Below are 20,648 nucleotides of genomic sequence, written 5' to 3'. Positions count from 1 at the left end.
GGTGCAAAGCAGCCTTCACACTTTTTTCTTCACATGTTTTTGTTCACACATTGCAGACTTGATTTTAACGTCCCTGCAGGAAAAACATGATTCTCCAAGATGGATGTCCTTGTGCTTGCTAAGTAGTTATGTCTTCAATTAGACATTTGGTTGTTTCTTTCACTGGTGCATAAGTCATCATGGAAATGGAAAATGTTTTTGATTACTTTTATAGACATGTGTCTCCACCAACAACAAGAAAACGCAGATAGTTTCCATTCACTCACATGCCCACAGTTTGCCTAAGCCTCAAATACTCTCCTTTCAAAATAATTCTCCTACAAACTCAAGTACTCTCCTTTCAAAATAATTCTCCTACAAACCAAACAACCATTCACCAGGAAAAGATCATTACCTTAAAGATGTTGTGTAATTATGTCATGATAAATGGCTGAATGTTTTCTCTGCTTACATTTGAAGTTAAAATTAAACTTCCTGCCCCTCCTTTACAAAAGTCATAGTTGCGTAAGTGTCTTTCAGTAAACTTTTAGAAACATACCCTAACCCAATCCCACAGTGCCCCATCTTTATATACATAAGTCATTGCTTATGTGCAGTACAAACAGTTGTCTGTCTGCACAGCTGCAAACATCAAACTGCTTGTTAATTGCTCCTTGTAAAATTTTATGCACGTGCAACAATATATGCATGAGGTATATTACTCCATGAATGTGATTCTTGAAATTGCTATAATGACTGTGGTGCTTTGGGAAGCCAGGAACTAACATAATTGCTTCACTTTTGAAGTGGCGGGCTGGATGCGGCCAACCCAGTGGGAAAACATGTGCCCTTAACAAGGAACACTGAGTTAATTAACAGCTACTGACTGACATTTACCACCAGCAGCCAGAGTCACCGAGTTGGGAATCGCATCAGTGTTTTTACAGCAATGGAGGAATTTGTACGTGACAAAGTGAGAGGAGATGAGATTACGTCTGTGTGCGCGTCTGGTTTGCACGCCCAGTGTTTCCAGTCCCCCCTCCCCTAATGCTCAGGACTGATTGGTGTGTCTCAGTGCTCCTCTAATGGGGAAACCAGTGCCTGAGGGTATTAACAGTCAGACAGGGGGAAACATGTACCTCACTCATGGATTTCCATGCAACATGTGAAACTGCATGATGACATATACTGCCTTTGAATGTGTGGGGTTGGCTGGGAGACAGTTTGATGATATTAACATTTTACATCCTTCACCTCTAGATTTTCTAGACTGACATGGTTTTTGGAAGGTTTTCATGAGCTCATACTCCTAATAGACTATATTTCTTACCTTCTCCTCTTCCATACTTTGCTGAAGGCGACCAAGACTTGGCATCCATGAAGCCGAGCTCTCTGCACACCACTTGGGCGGCGTAGATGGAGAAGTCATCATCGCACACAGTCCCCCACTCTCCATTGTAGAAAACTTCCACCCGCCCCTCGTAGTGTTTCCTCTTCTCCCCTGCTAGACGTAGCTGGATCACAGGGGCATTAGAGTCTGACTGGGCGTTGGACAGGGCCCAAATGGACAGCAAGGTGGACACAAGACACTGGACTACAACTGGGCGCAGCATGATGCAAGGGGGGGAAAGGCAGTGGTCTAGAAGGAGATAATAAGGCAAAAGACTGTAAACATTGGGAACAGAAGGTGTTTTAAGCTGTGTACCACTGCAGTGGACCCAACTGACCTACAATGATAGTAACATTATATGTGGTGCAAACTGAGTTGTAACCTCTATCTGACTTTCTGATATATTTTATGAATACCAAAAATATTATATGTTAGACATGAGTCTGTAAAAACTACTTTTTAAATTTGTAGTTGCAATAAAATGGACTTTGGCTGAGTAGTAACTGCACTCTTGCTAGGTTATGTGAAAGACCTGTCATTGCACTCTTAACCATACAATGACATCTGCCAACAAGACAGCTAATGTAAGAGTAAGTGAAAACTAGTTATGAGATAGCCGCATTAAGCGTAGCTAAAACAAAAACATCTGTATTGATTTTACACTAAAGTTGTTTTCTGTATTTAAAATATCCATTTTGATAAACAGACACCTTAATCATTCGGTCTGTTATTTGACATTCAGCAGTGAATTAAGGCAGCAACCATGTCAAATCGCGTTAAAGGAGATAAAAGCTACACACCTACTGAGAGTAGCCAGCCTAGCCAAACTCAGTAGCTTCAGACATCACATTTTTTGGCTCTAGTGAATTTTGTTTCATTTGGCGTGGTTAACCTACACATAGTATTATCAAAATGTGAATTACTGTATCAAATTGTTTTTGATGAACTATACTATATGTTTCAAAAGTAAACTTAGCCAAGTTAAGCTAAATTGACGGAAAAAAAAACCAGTCTGGAATAAGTAATAATGGAATTAAGCTAATTTTCTGATAAAAAACCCTGACTTAAAATCAATGACAATCACATTCTCTTGGTAGATAGAACATCCTGTTAGATTGTCCAAAGGCAGAGTGCTGCATCTGCATTCTTTTAGGTATTGTGTGGGTTATATGGCTGTTCTGTTCTATTATTGTAATTCATTTGGGTACAATAATCAGCATAACAAGACACTAATTGAAAGCATTACAAACTTTTTAAGCTTTTTGCAGTTTGTGGTCCAGCCTGAAAACTTAAAAACATTAAATTTAGTGCTCCTATAGTAACTGCTGTCTGTCTTTGTAGTGCCATATGCTTTATGATGAACATTTCTACATTAAATGGATTTTTAAAGTTACATTCCACAGAGTTAAAGTGAGGGCTCAATGTCGCCGAGGCAGACAGTAATTTGTGGTCTCTATGGAAGTTTTGTCCATAATTTGAGCCAGTTTCCATATAAAGTCTTGTGCAGTAATAGTTTGGTTTGGCCATCATCGTGCTCCCAGAGACCCCTCACTGGCCCCGATGCAACCACAAGTATAAGCTTGTGAATCACAAACTAAATTCACCGCAGTTTTACAATATATTGAGAAAATGCTGAAAATTTGACTGCCAATAAGAGAGAAGGAGAATTTGGGTGAGAGCAAAGGTTATGTTGCTGAGACAGGGATTCCTCTCTCCGTCTCTGTGACAGCTTAATGGGGAGCAAATGCGGGCTCCTGCAGGGAGGGTGCTGCCCCTCTCATTTATCTGCTGATCTGTGCCTGGAGCCTGCGGCAATGAGCTTCACAGGGAAAGTTGACTCCACCTCAGTATTTCATTGCAAACCATGAAAGTGTCAACGGGGTGACCAAAAGCCCCTAAGGAGGAATGTTCCTGGAGTGAATGGAAGAGGAGGAAGACAGTGAAAGTCAGGAGACCTCCACGTCTATAGGGTAGAGGGGGGCAGGTTGTTTTCTGAGTTGATGTCATAGTAACAGCCAAACAAACTGCGGAGCTTGAGAAAACACCGTCACACAGTACACAGCTGATAAATTGGCAGACGTCGGCTGGTGACCCCCAGAGTAACACATCTGGTTTATCTTCCCATGAAAGGAAGAAGTTCAGCAGGAGAATGGAGCTGCTTTGATTTAAGCTCTTAACATCCAGCGTGTCTCTTCTAACAGCAGTTAGAACCAACCATACATGAGATTCAAATTAGTCCATTAGAGTTCAGAGAGCACTCTGAGGGATCAAACATCATTCAAGTGAGCATGTGCCAACTCCACACACCCATTTATGACAAATAGACACTTCTCTTGAATATATGTTATGTATATTCTACATATAAAAAAAACCCTGTAGAGACACACCCAGTTTTGACAGAACAATGTTCACAGTCAACAGTTTAACCCAGCTCAGAAACTTGACTTCACAGCTGTTTGGAAATTCATGCAACGCAGCAGAAAATGTAACACATGCCTTCTTGCATGAGAACAATAACGCCAAACAATAAGTGAGAGCTGCCCCTCAGTGAAAAGTAGCCAAGTGCTGTCTGGAAAATCCAGAAATCCACATGCTGAATTTATTGCTCTGCTCCTCAAAGCCAGAGCTCTTGTGTAGTCTATTGTTCATTTCAGAAAAGCACAAATCAACCATCAAGGGTCTGTTAAGCCCTGGCCAGCACAGATCACCCCAACAGGTGACATAAGAAAGACGCCATCTTCAGGATACGTGTCCAGTGTCATCACCAGGTTAATGTTGGAAAAAATATGAAAGTGATGGTTATTACTGTTCAGAGTTAGGTTTATGATTCAGGCATTACAACAATGAAACACACTGTCGTAACGTTAACCCATGCTGTGATTTAGCTTACATTTGGAGGCTGCGAAACTTTAAACTCAGAGCAAATAAAATGTGGAACAGATTTAAAATAAATAAATAAACGGTTTAAACAATTTGACATTTATAAACATGCAAAGCGAGACTCGAATGTTGTGTTTAAAGCCGTTCAGAGAGGACACAAAAAGGACACAAAAAGAAGTTACAGATAAGTTTGATATGACAGTGTTTCACGCAACAGTGCACGTGCGGAACAACTCCCCATCGACTGGCTCGTGAGATAACTGAGAGATGAGAGGAAACACTTACTGACTCTGACAGGCGAAGAACAAGCAGCAGGCTCTTCCTCAGACTCGGTGTGGTTTTCCGACCTGTTGGAGAGGATGGGATGGGAAGCAGCGGCTCTTTGTCCCTTTAGTACTCCGCTGCCCGTTCGCCCTGCTCCCCTCACAGCTGGCCGCGCGCTCCAGGCCCACTCCTCAATACACGGAGCAGCCAATCAGAGACCGCCTCAGCATCCTGACCCCGCCCTCTCCGGTCCAGCCACCAGGGTTACAAAATCACACTACAGGAGCTGGAAAGATCCTGGAGCGGGATTTCCATTTAGTAAAAACCTGATAGCTTTATAGCCTTGAGCATGAGACTGACGCTCTCTCTAAATGTGTAATGAAGAAGTTTAAGGAGTACCTTTGTGTGGAGTGCAGTTTATTTATTAAGGAACTGTTATGTACAAGAGGCCAATGTGCTATTGGTGCTGTCCAGGAGGAGGAACACTTTATTTACTCTAGGTTGATGAAGCAGTCTTTGAAACTCAAAACTGGCCCCGCATTCCCAGAATTTCCCCACAGCTCAACTGTTGATGATTCAGTTGTAAAATATGAGGTTTAATAGCATTTGTGGTAAGATGATGAGATGTTGTGGGTGCTGCAGGGTGCAAATCCGAGTGTAATGTTCCATTTTCTAATATTTTTGATAATCACTTTGAACTAAGTGACTGTTTTAATGCGCAAATGGTGTAGCGCTGCTGATTTCACTCTGACTCAACACTTTTAGCCACGGTTAGATCATTGGTTTTGTTTCTCCTGTCTGTATCGACTGTGTGAATGCCTGCTGTAGACAAGAACTTTCAGCAAGTGCAGTCAAGCCTACTGGCGTTCTTCCCATCATACCATAGCTGACGGGTTCAGATGAGGTAAAGGTGTGATTGAATAATCAATTCAAAGACAGAAAGATCTTTTCTAAAGAGTTTGTGGGCCAAATCTGTGATAAAATGATAGTGAATGTTCTCACAAAGGAGAACCAATTTCATTCTCATTGTCACATCTTGACCTGCCTTGCTATTCAGGGAAAGCCCCAGATGTAACTAAGCATGAAATATAAATCAAATAAGGAAAAAACTTTTCCAGATTATAAGTGATCCTTCCCCTCCCTTAGCTTTAACCCCCAAGGACATTTTGTAGACATGTAAGAGCTGCCAAAAATCTGTACAGCAAGTCGCTCTTGGCTTCGTTTTCCTCTTTAACAAACTAAATCTTGCCTCTAGCTCCTGTCCACATATTTTGATGCTTATTTGTTAATGCTTGTGTTGTTCCCCCTTTGGACTGATTTGTCAAATTAAGCTATAGGTTGCATGTGATTGTGGGACTGTGGTGTTTAAGTCCCCGTTACATGAAAGTCCTTGCAGTACCTTCTCACCATTTGATGAGAAGGTACTGCAAGGACTTTCATGTAACAGGGACTTTTAAACATTTCAGCGATATGTAAGAAGATAAACGTTAAATTTACATATAAGTAACATGACTGAGAAATGATTCAAACTGAAAATAAGTTTTTTTGTCAATTTACTCCAACTTCAGTTTTTCTAGGCTTCTGTTTTTCTTCTGTTGCAATTATCATAAAACATTTCATTTGAATCTTTTTTAAATTCCTGATGCATATGCACTGATAAGAGCCTTGTATGTCAGCAAATATCTAAGTTGCTGATGTGTCCTTAAGCCAGACAGTGAACTGTCATCAGGTGTGCCATGTCGACGTGTAGACTCAGCCATCGCCATATTTCTATTTACAAGGCTATTCTTGTTCTGCTTTGTTCGTTACTTAGAGTACATAATAGTACAGGAAGTTACAGCCTCCACTCCTGGAATTCATTTCTACTAAATGCCCCTAAAGTCTGCTCCCAACTTGGCAAATGAAGCTCAGCTTGGGATCAGTCACAAAATTGTCTGCATTATTGGGAAATTGGTCGCACTCAATGCATTTAAAGTGATTCCAAATGACTTGGAAGAAAGGACGACTGGCTGTAGATTATTATGATTTTTGATGAAAGTTTAATGACTTCGAATGACTTTCAATTTGTTATTGGTCTTCACTTGAATTGTTAAATGTTTGTTTTATGTCTGCAACCATGCCTTTCTTGGTCAGGACTCTATTTAAAAGGATATTTTTGATCTTAAAGGGACTTTTCCTTGTTAAATAAAGGTAAGAAAAGCTTTTTTACAAAAGAAAGCTGCATTGAGAGGCTTGATTGGAGGCATTAATCTATAGCATATATATTCTGTATTTTTGTATGTGACCTTTTGACTTCTCCAACAAGAGGACTGCTTCTTGTCTCTGTCAGCTATCTGTTAGAGATTTAGATTCCTTAGACATTGTTTTACATGTAGAAAAAAGTCTGAAGTGTATCTGGTGGCACTGAGTTGATACAACAATAAAACCTGCGGGCCACATTTGGTGAACCACTCTGCTTCAAACAGGTTTGTCTTCAGGGGCGAAAGCAATTTGGATTTAACGATGGTGGCCAGTTGTTTTGTCTGAGTAAACATCATTAGGTTGACTGATCAGGATAGTAAGCAGTCAGCCTGCTCCTCCGCTAAACTGATTCACTAGTTAAAGGTGTTGGAACGGTATTAAGTAAAGAAGAGTTCCTTGCCAACATTATCTCTTCTTCCGTCAGTCCAAAACGTGATTTACAGTTCTGCTATAGCACAGTTGTAGCAGAGAGGAGGCCGTACTTGCAGTCAAGTTGCAGCACAACAGGCCAACACACAACTGCATGACTTTGTTGATACATTTATGACTGCAGCTGCAACCTCACAAACAAAAAGCCACTGACGGCATGATGAGAAAAAGTGAAAGTGCGCTGCCTGGAAGAATTTTGACTTCTGGCCTCCCTATAGGAATAAACAATGACAAATTGCATGATAACAGGAGCAACAAGGATGTTGTGTATTTCTTATTTGTCATGTTCTCAGCTTAAATGATTCAGGCGAAAGAGGCATACTGGCATACTATTAAATCTTAACCATTTATTCATCAATGCACAAAATATAGCATGTAACATACATCTGAGTATACTTAAATCTTCAAATTTACAAATATTAGGAACAAAAACTCTTTTCAGAAAGTATAAAATGTACACATATTGTACTGCAACAATTGCAACAATTTGCATTGAAAACAATTTGCATTGAAAAGCACCTTCAGACTAATGTCACACCACTACACCAGGACACAGAGTCACATCGACACCCATCTCATTTTACAATTACGTTTGGCAACTGATTGTGCTGACGTGAAAGAAGGAATCTGTCCTTTATGTCCGGGACAAATCTGAGCAAAAAATACACTTGTGTGCTCCTACTGGTTCAATCTGACCAGCAAATGCTGATGTTGGCAATGAAGACATTTTTACATGATGAACGTCTGCTCATAAAAACACAGATCTTAAAGAGTAGCCTGCCATTCATCTGCTGCAGGTAAAGCAACATTGAAAACCAATTATAAGTCATTGTTGTTCAGGTTATTTTGATCATACACAATATATACTATATACAATACACTTTGGCAACAGAGTTTGGAAAGAAAACTGCAGGAAGGAACTAACGAAACCTCTTTTTTTTTTCTACCAAAATAAAGGCACATCAGCAACATCTGGGCGCACAGACAAATGAATTGAATACAGTCCAATGATATCTACATGGCAGCGACAGAACAGGAACTTCCTCAGCACTCAAACAAAGAGCGAGAAAGTTAAACATGGCACATGGTTGAATAATACGGTATAATAAGAGCAAAGATTTTACTGCTTAAGCTTCAAACCAGGCTTTATTTTCCGCCCATCACTGTCAAACCATCATCAAATGAATAAAATATTACAGATCAGAATTTATGATTCTCTTAAGTGCTATTTAACAACCCCAGAGATTTATGGGGGGGCATAATGTGCATGATGTCAAAACTCTGTGGTTCAACCTCACACTCTGCATAACTGAGGACTTTAACACACATTGAAGATATAATCCTGTGAAACAAAAAGCACAAACAGCCTCAAAGGCAACTTAAGAAATATTCTGTAGTATGACTCTCAGTTCATTTGCTTATGAAAAAAGAGATAAGCAGAAGAATTACACTGTATCACAAAAGAAATGGAAGCAAGAAATATCTAAAGGCCAGAAAACTAATACACTATGATCAGTTTAGGCACTCAATAGAGAGAATAGTCCTTTCTGATGATTGTATCATCGACACATGTACTTACATGTAGACGTACTGTGGTCAAAGATGTCTGTGCTGTGTATCCACATCGTCCTTCCCTTAGTTCTCACATTATTCCCTACGGTTTTGTGTAAAACATGCTGTATAAAATGGTAATGGAGTACAACACGATAGCAGTTATTGTTTCTCAAATGCACAAATTCCCAAGAAGAGTTTAAAACGAATGATTATTTGAGCCATAAAATTAGTCTTTTAAGATCTCTTTTTAGATCTTTAATTAAAGATCACCAAGTCATGGTGCTTCTCCTTCAAAATAAAACATATCTTATGATAAACTTGTGCTTCTTAAACGGCCATGACATGCATAACAAAATGATCAGTTATAGTTCTGGTTTCATATCTTAGTGTGAAAAGATGAAAATACCGACAGTTCTGTATTTTTGAATGGGTTTTTAAAAAGAAACACATGAGCAAAGAGAAAAAAAAGGTGGACCTGTGCTTAAATGTGATAATGTATGGATTTACATCAATGCTGCAGTTTGATTTAAAGGCCTCTTATTCTGTTCCCAGTTTGGCGATCAGTTCATCGCAGATCTTTGTGAGCTCCTCAATTTCTTGATTCTGTGAGAGACAGAAAGAGAAACAGTTTTTAGACGTTGGGGTTGAAGCTAAAATGACAGAACAGAAACACAATTCTGATCAGGAACAATAACAACCTTTGCATCTGCACACAGACGAGAAACGTTTCTCTGTAGCAGTCCATCTGCTCAACAACCTAATCTTAACTCTGCTGTGTTCAACACTACCCAGTGATGGAATGCAACACTTAAATATGACTTTATACTTGCTTTATACTTCTATATATTTCATATTACGTTATACTTCTAATCAACATTTCAGAGGAAAATTCATTTTCTACACGTATGGTTTTTAACACTTATAGATCAAATTCTAAATTATATATCATTAGTCTGTCATTACAAAAATGTTTATAATATGATGCAGTACTAAAACGTTGTACAAAGTATCTGGAATGGGCTCCACAATGATAATTAATGCAATGAAATGCTCTTACATTTATCGGTTAGTGATAAATCAGAACAACATATTTTACTATACTTTATTACATACTTCATTATATACTTACACGTCGATATTTGATATTTTGATACTTGTGTGCTATTACTTAGCACTTTAATAACATTTTGAATTCAGTACTTTTTAGTAATTTTTAGACTTCGGTATTTCTACTTTTACTTAATTTAAAAAGTCACACTAAATAAAACCGTTAGAAAAACACAAATATGTTCTTACTTATTTTTAGGAATTATCAAAGATGTTCTGTGTCTATATTTCTCTTTAATTTTCACTAGGTTCTGGTTTCTGTATATAAACACTGCCCCCTAGTGTCAGAAGCTGTGACAGTGCATCTGTGCTCAGTGTCTGCACATGTTGAAAGACTTTAAGTGATTTTACAGATTAAGGTTACTGAATTACTTTTAATCACTGTAGGAATTTGTAAAAGATAAGGGGAAGACAAATGTATTCCTCTCACTCAGCTTGACAACATAACAAACACAATGAAGGAACAGGAAACAACAGGCTTTGTGGGAATTATGGTCTTAACCCAGGAAAACAATAGTGCTGTAATCTGGTGAAATAAAGCCCACAGGAGATCTCATCTGTGATTCTACTTGTCTACAGTAATGATTCCCACATACCAAAATTAGCTCATGTTTAAACATGCCTTCAGTGGCACCTGTTTTTCTAGCATACCCTGCCTTAAACACAATTAATCCACTTTAATCATGTTTGCAGTCACCCTACCTTCTGAAGGACAGCTCTCTCAAGTGAATCCACCTTCATCTGCTCCTTCCTCAGGCTGGCATTTAGTGCGACACCCTCAGCGGTGGCTTTGGCACGTACCTGGGCTATCTCTTCATTAGCCCTTTTAAACAGCAAGTGAGGGAAACAAGAGATAGGACATCAAAATAAGAGTCTAGCCTTGAGATGTAAATAGATATTCAGGTTTAAAAACCTGTCCAATGATTTTATCTTGCAGACATCGAGGCTTACTTGTCCAGTTTCTCCTCAGCGTGCACTTTGAGGGTTTGGTATCGCTGCTCTTCCTGCTTGATCCGCATCAGGTAGTCCTGCGCACACTTCTTCAGCACCTCCTCATTCTGCAGAGATAGAGGAACATAATCAGTGATCTGACTGTTATGTGGTTGTGGGGGCTGATGCATCCCATGAGAGTCATACTGAAGCTCTACCCACCTTCTTGAAGCCCTCCAGGACTCCCTTCATGTTCTCATACCTCCTGAAGAGGTCTGCGAAGGAGCGCTCTACAGAGTTGAGGTCGGCTATGGCCTGATCCCTCTCTATGGTCAACTGCCTGACTGACTTACTACAGGACAGGGTCTTCTGCTGCTGCTCATCCTCTGCAAACATCAGAGGAGTCAAGATATCAGATTGAAGGAAATAAAAGCTGCATACCGCATGTTGATACAACAATACAAGCAAAGACATTTGCAGAGCAGTGGTATATTTACACTGTTTTACACTGTGTTTGACATTAACAGAGTCAATTACAAGGCTGCGTTTCAACACCCTTCAACATGCCCTCATTGGATTTCCCTCTGCACTGCCATCACAAGTATTGTCCCATTTGACCGAAAAACTGAAGTGAACTTGGTGGACTTGAACTTCAGATGGCTGAGGGGTCAAGTCAACAGTGAAAACCATTCCAGTCTAAATCACCCACAATGCACTGCGGTTTTGACTTTGGTGTGAGGAGATACATAGTCAGGTGAAAGTAAATTAAAGAAAACACCGTCATTTTACTTCTAAATTATTTAACAAGGACAATGAACTATGAACTACTATTACGTTTACTTAGATTGTTGTAGCTAGCTACTCTTCATCTTGTGTGATGTCGTTATTTGGAACATTATCTGATGGTTGCCTCACTGAAATGAGGCTGCTGGTGTTTAAGATTATTCACCAAAAGCAGTATAGCTCTAAGTTTACAACCACCAGCTGATCAATGATTGTTTGGTGCTGAAAATCTTCAAGGGTAAATGCAGTCCATTTAAATCCCCCACAGACTATCATTCGGCTCTTAAAGCAGCCTCTGTGTGACATACGCTCTTATGTAACACCAAGGGCAGGAGGGAAGTGAATAAGGGGAAGTTATAATGAAACGGAGATTAGTGCCAACTCATGTAGTAATATACTTGACAGTCCAGGTAAACTTTCTCTCATGAAGATGTAAACACTGTCAGTAAAACAGGAGAAATTGACACATGAACCAAATTGTCACTGTTCTACTACAGACTCAACACAAACTGACATTTTAAGTACATTGTGTCCTTATGTAATGCATAAGAGTAAGAGTCACAATGTTAAGGGAGCGGTCCTGAAATACACAGGCTACTTATAGCAAGACATTTTGGATGCATGACATGCAGCGTTAAACAAATAAACCCATGTATAATATACCCCCACCAGGTGGCAGCAGCTTACCAATCATCTGTGCAACTGTTTTCTCATATTCTGCCACTATTTTCCTGTCAGAGAAAGGATAGAAAGTACACCATGTGTCAACTTACTTTGTCTAAATTGTTTATATTTTAGCACTGGAGGATTTCTAAATGTGAAGCAAAGTTCAGTGGAAACACTAAAGCTTCGTACCTCATCTCCATAACCTCAACTCTGCTCTCCTCGTACTTCCTCTTCCACTCATTGACCTCGATCTCTTTAGTGATGATCTAATTTGGCATGAAGAGAAAAAAAATTCAGATCTATGAATGAATCATCATCAGATTAACTTTGTTACACGAGTGCTGTCTGACTGTGTGACGTACCTCTTCTCTGATCAGGGTGAGCACTGCGGCCTTGTCCATCTCACTCAGTGGGATATTGTCCTGGGACAGCGCTGCAAAGTCTGGGGCCTCACTGCTGGTCACCTTTGTTGTTTGGCTGATGGATATCTCACTCTGTGGAACATGTCGAGAACACACAGTGTGCTCAGTCCAAGATCTGAGAAGACCATCCAAGATCCTCACATTTCATAAGCAGATCCCTTACGGCACATCACACCTCACTACTTCTGCCGTTTCTTTTTCATTTAGGATCACATTATTTGCTGGGAATGCTCAGGAAAAACAATTCATTTTAAAGTTGATCTTATTAATCAAACATTTGTATACCCGAAGGTTCAAGCGTGGTTGTCTTAGGCAAATATTGTGAGAGTAAAAACTATTAGATCTTTGCAGCGACAATAGCTAGAGGGGCATAAGCATGCAAAACACAAGTTAACTGTTGTTTCAGTATGAAAAAAAGTGTGACTGAATTATGGTTAAACTACACTTTCTTCTTCCAAAAATAAAAAAGAACAGTTGGTTCAAAACAAACCAGTTAAGTTTAAATATTCACAGTGATTCCCAGCTGTTTTTTAGACTCAACTTACTATTTCCTCTTTCAAACAGCAGATGTCCTTCTCCTCCAGGTCATCTGCAATCTCAGGAACTTCTAGGGGAGAACAAAAAACAAAACAATTATTCACTGACAGCTGTACATTTTTTGAATTACCCATGTTTAAGTTACAAAGAAGAGGGAGATCTACACAGCAGTCTATCTGTGCTCAGTGTCAAAAATCTGCTTGCACATCTGCGTTAAGAATGTGAGAACTGTTTGTTTTTATTAAATTGCCTTGCTTCTGTTTCCTTGTTCCCCAGTGTAATATTTATAACTGTCCCATCTCTCAGGCTGGGCTTTGCTGAGCATGCATGCTCCATTTTCCTTCATCTTAAAGTACGACACATTCGTGGGGCTTTGCAGTCTCCAGTAGAGTACAGGATGAGAAAACTATGTAACTGAACCACTCTCATTGTTCACATTTTCAGACTCACCTATTGATGAAACAGACAGCATTCTGTTCATGCTGACGTCTATACCAGCATGCCTCGTGCATACACTGCCTCATTTGTTCAGTACATGACTACTAACTTAAATATATCACAAAGGTTGGATAGTAATGGGTTACATAAAATAAATTACTATAATCTGAATCTTTTGTTGACAATATGGATTGAAGATGGTGAAATCCCTCAATTCTCTGTAATAGTGGGCTGAGAAATGTGGTTCTGAAAGTCTTGGACTATTTGCGCATGCAGTTGTTCACGAAGGGTTGAACCACGCCCCATCCTTGCTAGTCAACAGTTGAGCCTTTTGAGGATGCACCTTTCATACCTATCGTGATTTTGATTATTTCACAACCACCTAAAATGTATCGTCTCTGCACAGTTTTTAAGTGAATATAGGTAAAAGATTATCAGATCACTGCATTCGGTTTTACTTAGCACTATGTTTGACATGGCCTCCAAACTTTTGGGAATCAAGGTGACAGTCTTTAAAATGTGCATTGCCAAGGGACAGATACGTCAATTAGTCCTGTCACTAAAGTTGACTTACATGGAAAGAATTGTCATCTTTAGCATGTATCTTTATGACCTAATAATCACCTTAAAACTACCCCTTTTCTGTTCTGTGGAGCCAAAACGTAACTTTATCACTCCAAACACTGCTTTAAATTGTACACACTGGAGGATTTGAAGATCCAAACATACCATCTATAACAGGTATATCCTTGGTTTGCTGTTTTTTCGCAGGTGCTTTATTGCATTCAGGTTCTCCTATCTCCTCCAGGCTGTCTGATGTCTGGCCCATAATGCCAGTGGAGGCAAGCTTCTCCTCGTCAGTGGCGTGATGAACTCGCTGAGTGATCTCTGGGGTCTGAACCACCACCTCATCCTCCTCCTGGACATAAAGGGGAAAGAAAGACTCAACATTACAGAGGGATTCTAGAGGCTGATCATACCTCGTGTTATCATGTGTCCTGAGTGATCCGATCACAAGTGAACACCTCTGTGTACATCAATTCACACCTGGCATTCACATGGACCTCACCTCTCTGCTCTATATGCAAATAAACATGTGCATCACCAGATTTACTAGAATACATAAATCAATGTAGAATTTACAGAAGCTATTTTGCAAAAATATGTTCTCACTCAACAATTCTCAGAATTGTCTGGGGATATTACACGTATTTGAGAAGAGAAGAAAGAAGAAAATAAAACAATGTTCACATAAGAAAAACAAAGTGTATGTGTACCAATGTGAATTAAAACATGCACAAATGTGGATACAATCCTTTTCATCCAATCCCTTAGAGTTAATGCAACTATATTGTTTAATGTATAAATTCTAACTGCATGTTGGGGAAGTAAAATTTTTGGGCCTTGATAAACTCTGTTACAGTAAGTTATCTTATAGATTCTGGTGTTACATAATGTCTTTAGGATATCACCTTAGGATAGACGAGGTGATGATGTCTAGGGCACGTGGGGGCAGCAGACTATTATTCGACTGCAGAGTGATATGTCACAGATCTGTCACCATGCCAAGCCAGCACTGCAGAGCTGGCGACACTGCTGATGCTACTGTCTGCTTGTGTCACAGTGTACACAGTGTACGGGTGTGTGTTGAGGTGAGGCTGAGAGGTTAGACAGCTGCTGAATAATGAACAATGCAGTGTCACTGCAGTAAGATGAGACATTTCCAGCTCACACAGAAGAACACACATTACCTGATTGCACACGTCAAGCACCAAGGACTGGCTCTCATCGTATTTCTGAAGTTTACAGGAATTCCTACAGAACAAGCACATGATGACAATAAAAGTGTCAGAATAAGTTGATCCAAAAGTAGTAGATCCTTTAACATTTTAATTCCTCTTCCTCCTGTCTCTACATCCATAGAGCTGCAAGCATGTCTCTGCCATATTAAATGAATAACACATACAACCATACTAGCGCTGCCGGATTTCTGGATGGTTGCAAGATGGGACAAAATAACTTGTTGATGTAACAGGGGATGGCCTTGTGAGTTGAACTGAAACCAAGGGAGACATCATTTCCCTCTCATGCTCCTTCAGCAGATCAGTCCTGACCCTAGTACATGCCATGATGAGTGTAAAATGGGAAGCCAGCATGCACTAAAGAAAGAAAGAAAGAAAGAAAGAAAGAAAGAAAGAAAGAAAGAAAGAAAGAAAGAAAGAAAGAAAGAAAGAGCGTCGATAGGGAGAGTACTTACAACAGAAAACAGAGAAACTTGACTTGCTCAGACTTCCTGGGGCTTATCGAAGTGGACGAAAGCAGAGGTTGAGGGTTTGCATAACACACAAGAGAAGGAGGAATGAAGGATGGAGGGGATAGTGATTAAAAGGGAATGGAGAGCGGGGCAGGGGGAAGAGACAAAGAAGAGCGTGTGAGTGACAGAGGTGTTCAGCTCAGCATGTTAGACACTCAGAAGATAGTTTCAAGGTTTGAGCATAAACGTGAGATGCTGACAGAGCTAGAAAAGCTCAAACTAGTTCAGAGCACTGCAGCTATAAGTACTTTTTGGAGCCTATATATAACCTGGGAATTGCATCAATGGTCAGTATGCAGTGTTAAGTGTTTGGCATGTGTTCAAAGCGTTGTTTGGTATGCACATATCCAGCAAAAGAAAGATACATCTAACCCTTGTATGAGAGTATAAACTGAAATATGATTTTGTATTATTGGTGATAGCGTTAGAGCCTCAAAATGATAAAGAAAGACTTACTCGGCTGACCTCTCTTTGCTCTTCTTGGGAATCTGCCTCACTTTCTTCTCCCCCGCCGGTTGTCCTCCTTTCTGTTTGCCCACTTCTTTGACTTTTTTCTCCAGCTGAGGGGCACTACTGGATGATTCCTCTGTGCTCAGGGCTTTGGAGGGTTTAAAAGGGTCCACAGAGTCATCAAAATTGTCTGGATCAAAACTGTACGAGCCCTTAGGAAGCACTGGAGAGCCGCTCATTTTGTTATTGCTACCAAATGGATTGAAGTTAGGGTCGTCCCACTGATTGGGATCAAAGTTATACGTTCCCGTCTTAGGAATAGGAACATCATCAAGGTTAAGAGGTGCAGTAGAATCTGATCCTGGCAAAGCAGTTTCTAGAAGAGGATCAGAAACTGGTTCCGGCGCTGGTTGAGAATCTGGTTCTGACACTGGTTGAGAATCTGGTTCTGATACTGGTTGAGAAAGTGGTTCTAACACTGGTTGCGAGTCTGTGGGTTCTGATGCTGGTTTGCTAGAGGCCGCTGATCCTTTGGGCTTCTGCTTCTTAGCTGCGAGTTTGCTGATTGTCTTTTTACCACCTAATTTCCTGGGGGGTGGTTTGCTGACTGTCCCTTCATCCAGACCGAACTCAAGCACGACAGGTTTCGCCTTTGATAACGACTCCATTGTCTCCTCCTCTGCTGCAGGTGCTGAATTGGCCTCATAGACAGGCAATGAAGCACCCAGGGGTTCAAGTCTGGGGAGAGAGCTTGAACCACAAGGTGGTGGGGAGTTCGGGATTTTGGATCCACCGCTGATGAAGGGGTTAAAGCTGTCATCCAGCTGGTCAGGATCAAATTTGTAATTGGCCTTGGGAACAGGAAGTGCTTGTTCCTCATTTGTTTGGACAGGATCGTCCAGCGTGGCCTTCACCATCAGAGATGGAGGCTTTGACTTGCCAGTTTTAGTCTTTTGAGGGGGCTCAGTCTGGTCGAGACCATTGTACTGTGGTTCTGGTTCAGCGACAGGTTTCTGCTCAGGGAGCTCCAGAGCTGGGCTGACTTCAGTTTCAATGTCCTGGACTGATTCTGGTTCTGGTATTGAAGCTAGAACAGGAGCTAGAACAGGAGCTGGAACAGGAGTTGGAGCCTGTTCCAGGACAGGATCTGCAAGTAGGACGGGGACTGGAGCTTGAGATGGCTCACAGGATGCCGCTGTGCTTTCAGACACTTCAAACGTTTCCTTCACTGGGGATGAAGCAGGGACAGGCACAGAGCCCAGATCTTCTGGAAGATTCTCTGTTTGTTCTGCTTCCAGGGTCTGGATGTTTACTTTCAGTGGGCCACCCATAGGCACTGCAGGCTCGTCCTGACCCATGGTGTGGCTGTTCAAAATATCCTGATCCCAAACAGGAGCAGTCACTATCAGGTGTTCCTCTCTATCCACATCTGAAGAAGAACATAAAACACCAGAATTAACCATAAAAATATGTTCAAAATGCAAACCTTCAAACTGCATGCACACCTCTTATGCCTATCCAATCAAATCTAAACTCAGATGTAGGTGACGTCTGATTGGTTACAAGCCATACTCTTCCAATTGCTGCTGTTGCCATGGCAATGTCTTACTATGAGGGCCATGACATTCAAACCAAGCAGTGTATTAGAAAACAGAGAAAACAAGAGCTTTGCTTTATTTTGAGGCGGGTGTTGAGCACAACAGGGACAGCGTCCAGTGTGGTGTAATTATTGCCTCCAGCAATCCTTTTGACACATCAACATATTTCAGTACGCCTGTCATAGCTGCCACACTCATGCAATATTATGTTGCTAGGAGACTAGCATTGCCTGCTGTGTTTCTACCTACTTCCATTCACGTTTGTGTGTCTCCAGTTTCATTTTCAAAGTATTCCTGCAGCCCAACATGCCCATACAGATGTGTCCTGATCCAAATCCACATGCATATTCAATGGATAGGTATAAGAATCCCTTTTGTTCTCTTGTGTTAATCAAAGCAGAACATGTCACAGCAGGGCTACAGTTCACATAGGTGCAGCACTTGTTTGCAATATATGCAAAACATACGGTCTAATTTGATTATTAAAATGAAGTGTTTTGCATTTGTTTACCATTTTGTTAGGAAATACTTAATTGATTTTAGTATCTCTGTGATTTACCTCTGCATAGTAAATGCCATCTATAATGTTTTGATGATTACCTTGCAAAATAGTGTTTATTATATTAACTTAATTCAATAATAAGTTTATCATGCATTTCACCACAGGACACACACAAGGAGACCCTCAAGTATCCATCTGTTAATGTAATCAGGTGCCTTTTTGGCTTTAACAAAGTGTTCAACTACATCAATCAAAATGTTTATAAGCTGCCATCATGTGTAGACTGATACTGGTGTATTAATGGAGACTTTGGATAGGCATGGACAAACACAGCCATCAGCATGTTTACATTCAAATTAGTTTCTAGAGGCACTTAAGCTCCTGCCTGCCAGGATTTAAACTTCCTCATTCACAGCTGCAGGAAGGGATGTTTGTTGTTGAAACACAAGTGAACTCCCTCCTCACTTTATACCGGTTGACTCTCACAATGCACAGTTTTGGAGAAGGTTGTCAGGGCTGTTTTGCAGGAATAAGTTCTTCCTACCCAAACACCCCTCACTTCAACACCTGGCCTCCTGAACACCTCCTTAAAAAGGGAGCTGCATGATGGCCAGATAACAAGCTTTGTTCAGTCACTCCCCTCATTGTGACCCCTATCAGTTTCCAATCCAAATGGTGCAAACTGAGGCTTTTGTTGAACCTGTTGAATTCCAGAGCAAAGGCCATTCCCACACTTTGCTCAAGGCTCCTCCTATTAGTGATTCAAATGACAATGACAGCACTTCCGCCATCATCACACCCAAAATACCAACTCGGTGTGCATACCAGCTTTACATACCAAGCATGTTAGGTAAGGGTAACCTTAGTTACCTGTGGTAAAACATTGCAATTCAACATACCTTTCTTTGATCCATGGGAAAATTGACTATTAGTATAACTTTTAAGGGTACTCAAAAGTTCATGCTAAAATGCAGTAGGTAGGTACATTCCTGCACAGTCAGACAGACATGTGTATCCAATTACTCTGGTATTGTGAACCTGATACGCTACAGTTCAGACACATAAGTCACACACACAGACTTCATATATGTCAAAATATGCTATGTAAAGGTGCAATATGTAAGGATTTTGGTTGATAGCATTCCAAAGGTAACTAAAATTATTAATAAAATGTGAAGGAAAAACAGTTTTGACATTATGACAGCTATGCAATGTGTTGCAGAGGATGTTTAGCATGCTAACCAGCTAGCCCTGGCCCATTCTGTTCCAAAGCTCCTGTGCTAGCAGTGTAAACACATAAATACTTTCCCACAGATTCAAGCTCTCAGTTTGGACTGCTAGCTGCAAAGCTATCTGAGCTAACAGCTAATGGCAGCTGCTTTAAAGTGACTGTTTTAACATATAAAGATGACTTAGTCACCATATTTTAGAAACATTTTTTCTTTGTTTCTAAAATGAGAGCAACATCTATAATACTATCTATAATACATGATGTGTCCACAAAGTACATACAAAGTTAAAGTTATTTCTTCAGCTACCCTGAAGCATTATTGCCGTGTGTATTTACATCTTAGACACTATGTTGAGTCTGCCTCTCCTTATCCTCTCTCTCCCTGCCCCTTTCTTTGCTAAGCACTGGCCTCACCTGTTTTGTCTGGATCAGCGTTGTTGTTCTCCAGCTCTCCTGGGAAGGTGGGAGGGGTGTGGACAGGAGTTGCAGCTTCGGGTGTGCCAAAATGACCCTCTGAGTCAGAGCTGTGGAAGTCGGAGAGAGAAACACACAGGAAGAGAGCATGAACTTCACAAACATCCGAAAGATGATAAAGTAAGAGGTCAGAATGATCCTGACATCACTGAGTAGTGACTGGGTCATCAATACTGGAACTATGTCAAAAGCAAAAGGCCGAATCAGCACTTTGAAGTGTAAAGGAGACTTACATAAACAGAACTGTGCTAACTGCACTATGTGCAAGTAGAAACAAACACAAATCTTTAATTCTGTCTCCTCCACAATCATTTTAGTCAGACGGAGATTGTCTGACACCAAATACTTTGGGATATTAAGTCTAAGTCTTAGGCAACCAGTTCTACCTTGTGATCCTCTAAAGTGACTGTCTAATCATGAGCCCTCATCAAAACATGTTACAGACTTAGTGTAGTCAGT

General features: G+C 40.5%; 2 protein-coding genes across 9 annotated transcripts in view; both read right to left on the bottom strand.

Moving 5' to 3' along the window:
• The window catches only part of LOC119021402 (lysyl oxidase homolog 2A-like), a 29,029-nt gene extending 24,302 nt beyond the window's left edge, over positions 1–4,727 (bottom strand). Inside the window, exons 1-2 of one of the 2 annotated variants that reach the window (XM_037101678.1) lie at positions 4,539–4,727; positions 1,310–1,618 (exon numbers count right to left, since the gene is read on the bottom strand). In XM_037101678.1, the coding sequence (XP_036957573.1) occupies positions 1,310–1,592 (283 nt within the window). In that variant the 5' untranslated portion in view covers positions 1,593–1,618; positions 4,539–4,727. Of the gene's footprint in view, positions 1–1,309; positions 1,619–4,534 lie in introns of both variants that reach the window. The other variant, XM_037101677.1, reaches the window with a different exon arrangement.
• Positions 4,728–7,510: 2,783 nt separating this feature from the next.
• tacc1 (transforming, acidic coiled-coil containing protein 1) overlaps positions 7,511–20,648 on the bottom strand; it is a 34,184-nt gene continuing 21,046 nt past the window's right edge. For 4 of the 7 annotated variants that reach the window (XM_037099919.1, XM_037099917.1, XM_037099918.1 and 1 more), the window contains exons 2-14: positions 20,130–20,239; positions 16,391–17,813; positions 15,878–15,919; positions 15,372–15,435; positions 14,350–14,539; positions 13,191–13,252; positions 12,586–12,717; positions 12,413–12,489; positions 12,245–12,288; positions 10,997–11,160; positions 10,796–10,902; positions 10,547–10,667; positions 7,511–9,340 (exon numbers count right to left, since the gene is read on the bottom strand). In XM_037099919.1, the coding sequence (XP_036955814.1) occupies positions 9,275–9,340; positions 10,547–10,667; positions 10,796–10,902; positions 10,997–11,160; positions 12,245–12,288; positions 12,413–12,489; positions 12,586–12,717; positions 13,191–13,252; positions 14,350–14,539; positions 15,372–15,435; positions 15,878–15,919; positions 16,391–17,742 (2,421 nt within the window). In that variant the 5' untranslated portion in view covers positions 17,743–17,813; positions 20,130–20,239 and the 3' untranslated portion in view covers positions 7,511–9,274. The remainder of the gene's footprint in view (positions 9,341–10,546; positions 10,668–10,795; positions 10,903–10,996; positions 11,161–12,244; positions 12,289–12,412; positions 12,490–12,585; positions 12,718–13,190; positions 13,253–14,349; positions 14,540–15,371; positions 15,436–15,877; positions 15,920–16,390; positions 17,814–20,129; positions 20,240–20,648) is intronic. The other 3 variants (XM_037099914.1, XM_037099915.1, XM_037099916.1) reach the window with 3 other exon arrangements.

The sequence above is a fragment of the Acanthopagrus latus genome, chromosome 6 (genome assembly GCF_904848185.1).
Source record: "Acanthopagrus latus isolate v.2019 chromosome 6, fAcaLat1.1, whole genome shotgun sequence".
In the NCBI taxonomy this organism is placed as follows: domain Eukaryota; kingdom Metazoa; phylum Chordata; class Actinopteri; order Spariformes; family Sparidae; genus Acanthopagrus; species Acanthopagrus latus.
This window is presented reverse-complemented; position numbering and strand designations above follow the sequence as displayed.